The sequence below is a fragment of the Sphaerodactylus townsendi genome, linkage group LG03 (genome assembly GCF_021028975.2).
Source record: "Sphaerodactylus townsendi isolate TG3544 linkage group LG03, MPM_Stown_v2.3, whole genome shotgun sequence".
In the NCBI taxonomy this organism is placed as follows: domain Eukaryota; kingdom Metazoa; phylum Chordata; class Lepidosauria; order Squamata; family Sphaerodactylidae; genus Sphaerodactylus; species Sphaerodactylus townsendi.
The window spans coordinates 150,919,058-150,928,212 of NC_059427.1; the positions used below are offsets into that span (position 1 = coordinate 150,919,058).

The following is a 9,155-nucleotide window of genomic DNA, read 5'->3' on the forward strand; positions in this document are numbered from 1 at the left end:
GTGGATGGGCGACTAACACTTCAGCAGTAAAGGTAATACAACAATTTTCTTTTCATTTTTGTTAATCATCTATCCCAAGAATGAAAGTTGTATCTCAAGTAAAAAAGACTGACACTGTCACAGAAATTTAAAATAAGAAAGGCTACTGGCCACAAAAGTTTGATCACCTCACACTGAAAAGAAGTTTAGATACCTTCCATTTGGGCAGTGGTATGAGGTGTGGAACTTCTTAATTTTAGATATATTTGCAATTTAAAAGTAGCAAATAACATATCTCACTCTATTAAAATAGATAGCTGCCTTTTCTAGAATATGGGGACAAGGGGCATCCTGGATTAAATGATGCCCAAGAAACCACTGTACAACTTGCATTTATTATGATTTTTGCAAAAAGCACTGCAACATATCTTGACTGTACACATATGATTAACCTACTGCTGTTGAATTTCTTATTTTCTTGTTGTTGGTATTATAAATTAAACTTAAAACAGATTTTTTACAAAAATTAAGGAAGGCAAAGCACCCAGTTAGATCAGATCCTGATTGGAACTGAGATGGATATATCAAAAGCAATTGTTTTGTTTTAATTAAAAAGAGGACTATATAAGTGCTTTGTGCATGTGTGCGTGTGTGTGTGTGTGAGTGTATAGTGTCGTGTATATAAATAAGAGCAAGAAGAAAAATAACAGCAAGTCCTTTCATATATGTATTCAGCAGATTATATATAATCAGCAGGTTTTCACACACACACACACACACCTACATATATTTGGACTTGCTCTTATTTTTCTACTGTATATATATAAAGTTTATTTGATTTCACCGTAGTGTTTACTACTACTACTGCTTCCCAACTCTTAGATGATGAAGGAAGATTGGAAACAACTTTAAAGGACATCAGAAGTAAAATAAGAGCAAGTCCTTAGGAATCCACTGTATTAAGATTACAGAAATAAAATCTTGGAGAACACTTACACATGGAAATCTAAGCTTCTAAGACTAACACGCCCTTGAATCTTCCGGAGAAAACATATCAGCTGACAGGGAACCAAATCTAGATGAATTAAGACCAAGCATAGGGGGCATTTAAAACATGCTATCTAAAAGTAGATCCATTAGATCCCTACAGATATCAAACATCTGTTTTAATCCACAGCTCCATGCTAATGCCATACTTTTGATTGTTATACCGGCTTCTATGAGGATCCACCAAAAGTACACATAAACAGTGTTCAGCGTGTGAACCAGTTGGCGGACAAGCTGAAACAAGTATAAGTGAAACTAACGTTAGAAAACATAGTCACTATATTATTTTGGCCATCTTGCTTGTTTGTGTCAATCAGCAGGTTTTCATAAAACAAAGCTACAGAGAGTTGGTTGTAAATGTTTACAGGGAGGCATTAAGTAACTTCAAATTAATTACTGAATGTTGTTCATCAGCAGTTCTCTACCTTTTTCAACACATGTACCCTTAGGCAAACCATTTCCCTAAAATTATACCCCCATATTACCAAACCCATTACATAATTTTTGATACACCCCCAAATCCAACATTATTCCCCTGTTCAGATACAGTAACTGAAAGGTTGCCATCATTGTTCTTGCTTGTCCAAAATTGTCTCCCCGCCCACTTCTCCCCCCTCCCCCACAGGGCTTAAATGGTCAAGCTTTTTCGCCTTTTTATCTTCAGGTGTAAGAAATGTCTTCGGATGAGCAATGGACTTCAACTGAAGATGACAGTCAAGCATCTAAATTAGTTAGAAAAGCTCGGGATACCCCCTTTGTTCCCATTGGTGAGTTGATTGTTTAAGCACTCAAGAAGGAGTAGCCAGATTTAGTGAAAACCAACCTGGTATAATGGTTAAGAGTGGTGGATTGTAATCTGGAGAACTGGGTTTGATTCCCCGCTCCACATGAGTGACAGACTCTTATCTGGTGAACTGGATTTGTTTCCCCACTTCTGCACATGAAGCCTGCTGGGTGACCTTGGACTAGTTCCAGTTCTCTCAGAACTCTCTCAGCCCCACTTACCTCACAAGGCATCTGTTGTGGGGAGGGGAGGGTGTTTGCAAGCTACTTTGAGACTCCTTATAGTTGAGAAAAGTTGGGCATACATCCAAACTCCTCTTCCTCTTCTTCTTTGAGTGATACCTGAGCTTTAGGCTGTTGACAATACCTGAAGTCACATTATGCCCAATAGTCACATTGAGACAGTTGCTCCAACTCTACAGTGTCAGTGTAATCAATGGCCTTCTTTTCTGGGGCAGAAAGAGAAACCAAGTTTTGGCAGGGAAGTGATGCAGTTGGAACCCCCATTAATGATTCCCCAGGAACCCTCAAGCATACGCATCAGGCATGCGTATTCATAAGTACAGCAGCTGGGTGCACAATCTTCTTTATCGGGGCCAGTATTTGCCAGTATTTTTCTTTATTCCATTTTTCATTGGTCTGCTTTTAGAATCACGACAGCTCTAATGAGAGCTTTTGTCCAATTGTTTGATTTTAACAAAGTATTGCAAAGTCTCAGTCTTATCTTCCATTCCCCAAAGAACCAGTACTAAACATCATCTAATTAAAATCCTGCAATGTACATAAACTATGAAGTGGCTGGAACCATGAGGCTCTGGCTCATTCCGCACATGCAGAATAATGCACTTTCAAACTGCTTTCAGTGCTCTTTGAAGCTGTGCGGAATAGCAAAATCCACTTGCAAACAGTTGTGAAAGTGGTTTGAAAACGCATTATTTCGCGTGTGCGGAAAGGGCCTCTATAAATACAATGTTGTTGTTGTTTTTTACCTAGGGGTATCTTCTTTTAAAGCTGTCTGAGTTACTGGCTGTATCTTGTTCGCAGCTTTCAGATCTTTATGGGTCCTCTCATTATAGAAGTGCAACCATATTGGAGTCTACGCTTACAAATGCATTAAACAAACAAATAAGCAAATACAGTTTCTTAAGCTCAATGAGCTTCATTGGTTTATATTCCAGCCCTACCCTGGATGGCCCAGGCTACCCTGATCTTCTCAGATCTTGAAACATAAGAGAGAGAGAGAAACATAAGACAAGAGATAAATTTTTCTCTCTTTCTCACAATACTAGAACCAGGGGGCATACATTGAAAATGCTGGGGGGAAGAATTCGGACTAATAAAAGGAAACACTTCTTCACGCAACGTGTGATTGGTGTTTGGAATATGCGGCCACAGGAGGTGGTGATGGCCACTAACCTGGATAGCTTTAAAAGGGGCTTGGATAGATTTATGGAGGAGAAGTCGATTTATGGCTACCAATCTTGATCCTCTTTGATCTGAGATTGCAAATGCCTTAACAGACCAGGTGCTCGGGAGCAAAAGCCGCAGAAGGCCATTGCTCTCACATCCTGCATGTGAGCTCCCAAAGGCTCCTGGTGGGCCACTGCAAGTAGCAGAGTGCTGGACTAGATGGACTCTGGTCTGATCCAGCAGGCTAGTTCTTATGTTCTTATGTTCTATAAGCTGGGTTGACACTGGTGTGTACCTTGATGGAAAACCAAAACAGAAGTCCAGGGTTGCTATGCAGTGGCAGGCAATGGCAGGCCACCTCTGTCTGTCTCTTGCCTTGAAAATCCTATAAGGTTACCATGAGTCAGGTGCAACTTGACATCACTTTCCATCACTATGTTTTCCATAACCTCACTACTTTATATTCTGGCCTATGGGCAGATCAAGTCTCTGAACCAAGAAGGTGACTGGATCAGACCTAAAGTAAATCCATTCCAGCATCTCGTTCTCAATGGTGACCTCACTAGAAACCCCTGGAAAGCCCACAATCAGGACAAGAAAGTAACTGTCTTCCTCTACTGTTATCCCCCAGCAATTATGCCTCCTACAGTGGCATAGTGGCTAAGAGCAGGTGCACTCTGATCTGGAGGAACCAGGTTTGATTCCCAGCTCTGCCGCTTGAGTTGTGGAGGCTTATCTGGGGAATTCAGATTAGCCTGTGCACTCCCACACACGCCAGCTGGGTGACCTTGGGCTAGTCACAGCTTCTCGGAGCTCTCTCAGCCCCACCTACCTCACAGGGTGTTTGTTGTGAGGGAGGAAGGGCAAGGAGATTGTAAGCCCCTTTGAGTCTCCTACAGGAGAGAAAGGGGGGATATAAATCCAAACTCTTCTTCTTCTACTACTATCATAGCTAACAGCTCCTGCTGGATTGATCTACCATAAATTTTTCTTATTGTATTTTAAAGCTATTGGAGTTATTGGCTTCTAGCATCAGTAAAGTCCATTGCAATGGGGCCTAGAAAAGCAGGGTGAGGAAGCATTTCCTCCCATAGTGGGCTTTATTGATGCTTTACCCGCCCTCACTCGCTTTCTACCTGGAGTGGCTGTTGCCGTGTTCTTCCTGGCAAGCATTGCTCTCCCCTGGCATTGCCGTTCTGCCTCATCTTCTGTTGCTGGTTCTTGCTGTGGCAGCAGGAAGCTGCAGGCAGCTCCCCAAAGCTGCAGTCTTCTCGGAGGCACAGCCCAGTTGATCAGGCTGTTACCAGGCTCTCCAGGAAGATAGCTTGGTGCCTTTGCCCAGCTGGGCCTGGCTTGAGTTTGGGGCCAGGAAGGGCGTGGGGATGGGGTGGGACTGAGGATGCAGGAGAGCAGTTTGGCACCCCTGCCCCACTAGGCCTGGCTTGGGTTTGGGCCTGGGGGTGAGCAGGCAGGGGGTTGGGGAGGCTTCTGCAAGGACAGGCGGGGAGGGAAGCAGGGAAGTGAGTCGTTGTGACATTGCCTCCCTTAAGCCCCTTCCGCACATGCAGAATAATGCACTTTCAATCCACTTTCACAATTGTTTGCAAGTAGATTTTGCTGTTCTGCACAGTAAAATCCAGCTGCAAAGTGCATTGAAAGTGGATTGAAAGTGCTTTATTTTGCATGTGCAGAAGGCCTTAAGGGATGCCTTAGGGAACTATACGTTAGGATATCTGGCCCTATCAGATTATCAACACGTACTCATGGCTTCACTTTTAAGTTAATTATGTGTTTATTTCATATGATTTTTAAATATAAATATCTCATACAAATTCAGAATTCAAAGGACCAATACTAATTTTCCTAATGGGATTCAACAGTAACTCCCCTTCATGGATTATCTGGTACCAACTGAGCACTGTGTGAGCTAAAACCCTTCCTTGTTGCTGTACTAGATTTGCTATTGATCTTGATCATTCACAAAGGTGAGTGTGTCAGATTATTCCAGATCTCACAATATCAGGGTGGTCCTGTGAATTACAGGAACAAAATGAGGTAGGTTTGGTTCTGGTTTCCATATGCAGCTTAAACCTGCGTGATTTTTAAAATAACCAATGCCTGTCAAAAGACTCATAAACAACATGTTGACTATTAAGGTTTTCTTTTTAAAACTTTGCCATATGGAAGGAGGAAAGCAGAAGCCTTGAGAGCCATCTCCCTTCCCATTTATCAGCTCAGCCAGAAGTATATCAGAACAGAACCCTTTCCTGAATTTAAATTGATTTGTACACGCAACACCCATGAACAAAGGCTAATTTGTATGCACTGTTGCCAATTAAGCTGGCTGCAAGGACAATGCTCGCCTTCTCAGATCACGTTTGCAGTCCAAAGATAAAAAGAAAAGTCATTACGTTGAATTTATGTCACAAAAACAAGAGGAATTAAAAAGGCAATTTACATCACCTGAGTAATCTTCGAAAGGCAAGCCAGCCAACAAGACCGAGCTCAGTGCATTTGGATGCCACTTCGTAGCAGAACAAATCAATAAAACTAGATTTAGCGTGTCATTAAAGTTACAGTGAGTGGCCCTGGGAAGTGAAATTACGGATGCCTCTGAAATTCTGTTTACTTGAATTTCTGAGCGGATAGATAGATCTGAAATAAATTACCTTGTTTCCAACGTGGAACTGGTGTATTAGGACTTCTCCATCCTTTTTTTAAAAAAAAATTCTTAGTTTTCCAAGTTGCTACATATGTGAAGTTTGCCACAGTGTTCAGTTCTTTCTGTTTATTTCTTTTTCCTCTTAATATGCGAAAAGAAGAAGCATTCTTGATGTGATTGTATATATAGCTGTATTTAGATTCTTTTTGCGTGGTGTTTTACCAGTGTGCAGGAACAGCTCAGAACATCAGGAAAAGACAGCACAAAAAATATTGAAGTATGGTCACCTCCAGTTTGCACTTTTGTAATGTTTATCAGTGCAGACATGGACATTGGTAATGTAACAGAGGGAAAAGATGCCCATTAAACTGAACAATTTGAAAGTTATGGCAAATTGATCAGGACCACATTTCTGAATTGTGTGTGTTAAGTGTCATCAAGTCACTTCTGACTCACGGCCACCCTATGAATCAATGTCCTCCAAAACATCCTATTGTTAACAGCCTCACGCAGGTCTTGCAAACTTGAGGGTCACGACTTCCTTTATAGAGTCAATCCATCTCATACTGGGTCTTCTTCTTTTCCTGCGGTCTTCAACTTTTCTTAGTATTATTGTCTTTTTTAATAACTCATCTTCTCATTATGTGACCAAAAGTCATTTCGGCTTCTAGGGACAGTCTAGGTTTGATTTGATCTAGAACCCACTTCTAGGGACACTCTAGGTTTGATTTGATCTAGAACCCAGTTTTTTTTTTGTTGTTGGTCATGGTATCGGAACATTTCCTTCCAGCCCCACATTTCAAAGAAATCTACTTTCTTATTTTAAAAATTCTCATGATTAATGAATGAAATGCAGTCCAGAAAGAAATTCTGGAGCAAGAAAAAACAGAAATCTGCTCATCCCAAAATGAAATCCTAGCTTCTAATTCAGAAAAACACAATTAACAAAAACAGGAAAAAATTGATAGATCACAATTTCTATTACCTAAAAACTCATATCATCATCAAAACAACATGAATCATGTAACTTCTTGTAAGAAAAAATCCAAATTTGTCCAATGTATGAAGTCAGTTTAGCACCATTAAAATTGCCCAAACTGAATTTCATGAAAAAATATGGGCACTGACTATGAGAATATTGAAGATTACAACTAGTATTGTGCCCATTTTTTAAAAAAAACTGTATTTCAGAAATTTTCCAATAGATTTGTTCTCACACATTTAGAACCTCAGAAGCAAACGCCTTTCCCAACTTTAATGAAGACAAACTAAAGGTGAGAAGAGAGCTCTCATTAGAGCTCTCATTCATTCCATATGTGAGAACTGGAAAGGACTCGAAGGCTATTGTTCGAGTGGGGGGGCGCTTTCCCGGCGGCCGGCAAGGCCAAGCTGCTGGCCCCATCCTTGCCCGCCCTGCAGGCAGCAGGGCGGGCACATCCATGCGTTTCTCAGAATGAGTGTAGTAAAAGGTAAAAACCCCCAATATATACAGTGTTATCTTTATTTTAAATGTCAAAAATTATTTGTGGCTCCAAGTGTTTTCTTTTTCTGTGGAAAACGGGTCCAAATGGCTCTTTGAGTGTTAAAGGTTCCCTACCCCTGAGTTAGACTAAACAATTCAGTATTAACCTCAAGGCAATTTCATCTATTCATTTATAAAGAGATCCACTAGAATATTTACCGGAATGCAACCAATATATGGCGGGGGAGGAGGTGAACTACAAGAAAAGGATGTGAAGAGGATCCTATGAAGGTCATTTATTGATCGGGAAGACTATGGCATTTTATCACAACTTCTGAGTTGGGACAGTTGAGTGACCGAGGCTACGCCACAGTGGTTCAGTAACTTTACCCTTCTCTTTAACTTCCAGGACTAGCAGGATGCCTTACTGTGGTGGGTTATGGTCTTTATAAGCTAAAACACAGAGGAAAACAAAAAATGTCAATCCATCTCATCCACATGAGAGTCGCAGCTCAAGGCTTAGTCGTAGGAGCACTCACAATAGGTAAGAAAAAGAGTTGTTGTGATCATTGCACTTTTCAAAAGCTGGTTATGAGTAACATTCCTTTCCCAACCCACTAGGGCTTCCCTGTGTAGTGTTAAGCCACTGGTAGGCAACCGTCCAGGGCATATAGAATTTATATCTAGAGAGCAATATGTCAGTTCTATGAACAGCAGAAGGAAACAACAGTCCAGAAAAGCTAGCAAAATTGTATAGCTGGAAAGTGATATGATTGGGGATGCTGGTTTGTATAGTATTTTCCAAACCCATGAAAACATCACATAATTTGCCCATGCGAAGGTGTAAAATGTGATGCCATGCACATGAAGAACAACAACTGCTGAATTATATTGAAGCAACCCATTGCTAACAGAGGTGATTTTCTTTCTCTTGCTAGGTGCTCTATATTCTATGTATACTGATTATATAAACCAGTCCAGCAGTAAACCAGTCCAGAAAAAATGATCAGCAACATGGAAGCAAAGAGGGAGAGCAAGCCCTTCCAATCAGTATTATTTCAGAATGTGTAGATGTATTAGAATGTTTAGCGTGCTACAGCCATTTTTAGTAACCTTATGTAATAAAAACAGCTGCTATAAACTCAGAACAAGTGCGTGGCTTATACTTGAGTTGGCTACCAAACTGTGACCCAACCCTGAAGCTTTTTGATGATTCTAATCCAGACCAATAATGGTCAGCATTATTTTGGTCGTTTGAGAAACCTGTTATCAAGATACCAACGCTGATACAAACCTACGAAAAGCAGACAATTGATCCATCTCTTCTGGTGAACAGCAGCTCTTCAGAATATGAGACAAATATTTCTCTGCTACCATTTTCTTTTTATATTAAATTGAGGATGCCAGAGATTGAGCCTAAGATGTGCTGCCTGCGACATACCTGGCTCTACCGTTGAATTTCTACCCTTTTTTAAAAAAATCCTTCCACTTATGAAAACAACAGAATGGCCGATGATGCACAAGGCACCTGCTGCACGATGGGGGAAAATGTGCATTGCAGCAATATTTCTGGTGTGGATGTATTTCTGCGAGCCCCACTTTCACTTTCTATTCTCCCTGCGACAAGCGAGACCATTTCTAGCACGAATTTAATTTTGCTTCACAGTCAGAGTGGATAGAGTTGCCGGTGAGCACAGCTTTGCCCTGGACCTCTTCCCTCTGCCCACAACCAGGCCGCCTAGCCTCATCCCCCCACACTCCCTTGCATTGCTTTGCACGCTTCCCCCTCCTCCCTGTTGCCAACCTCTTCCC

At 41.2% G+C, this 9,155-nt stretch overlaps 1 protein-coding gene across 1 annotated transcript in view; it reads right to left on the reverse strand.

Annotated features, from left to right (window-relative positions):
- Positions 1 to 1,592: 1,592 nt before the first annotated feature.
- LOC125427929 (natural resistance-associated macrophage protein 2-like) overlaps positions 1,593 to 9,155 on the reverse strand; it is a 108,371-nt gene continuing 100,808 nt past the window's right edge. The window contains 1 exon segment of the mRNA XM_048487497.1: positions 1,593 to 1,727. Within this exon segment, the coding sequence (XP_048343454.1) occupies positions 1,593 to 1,727 (135 nt within the window).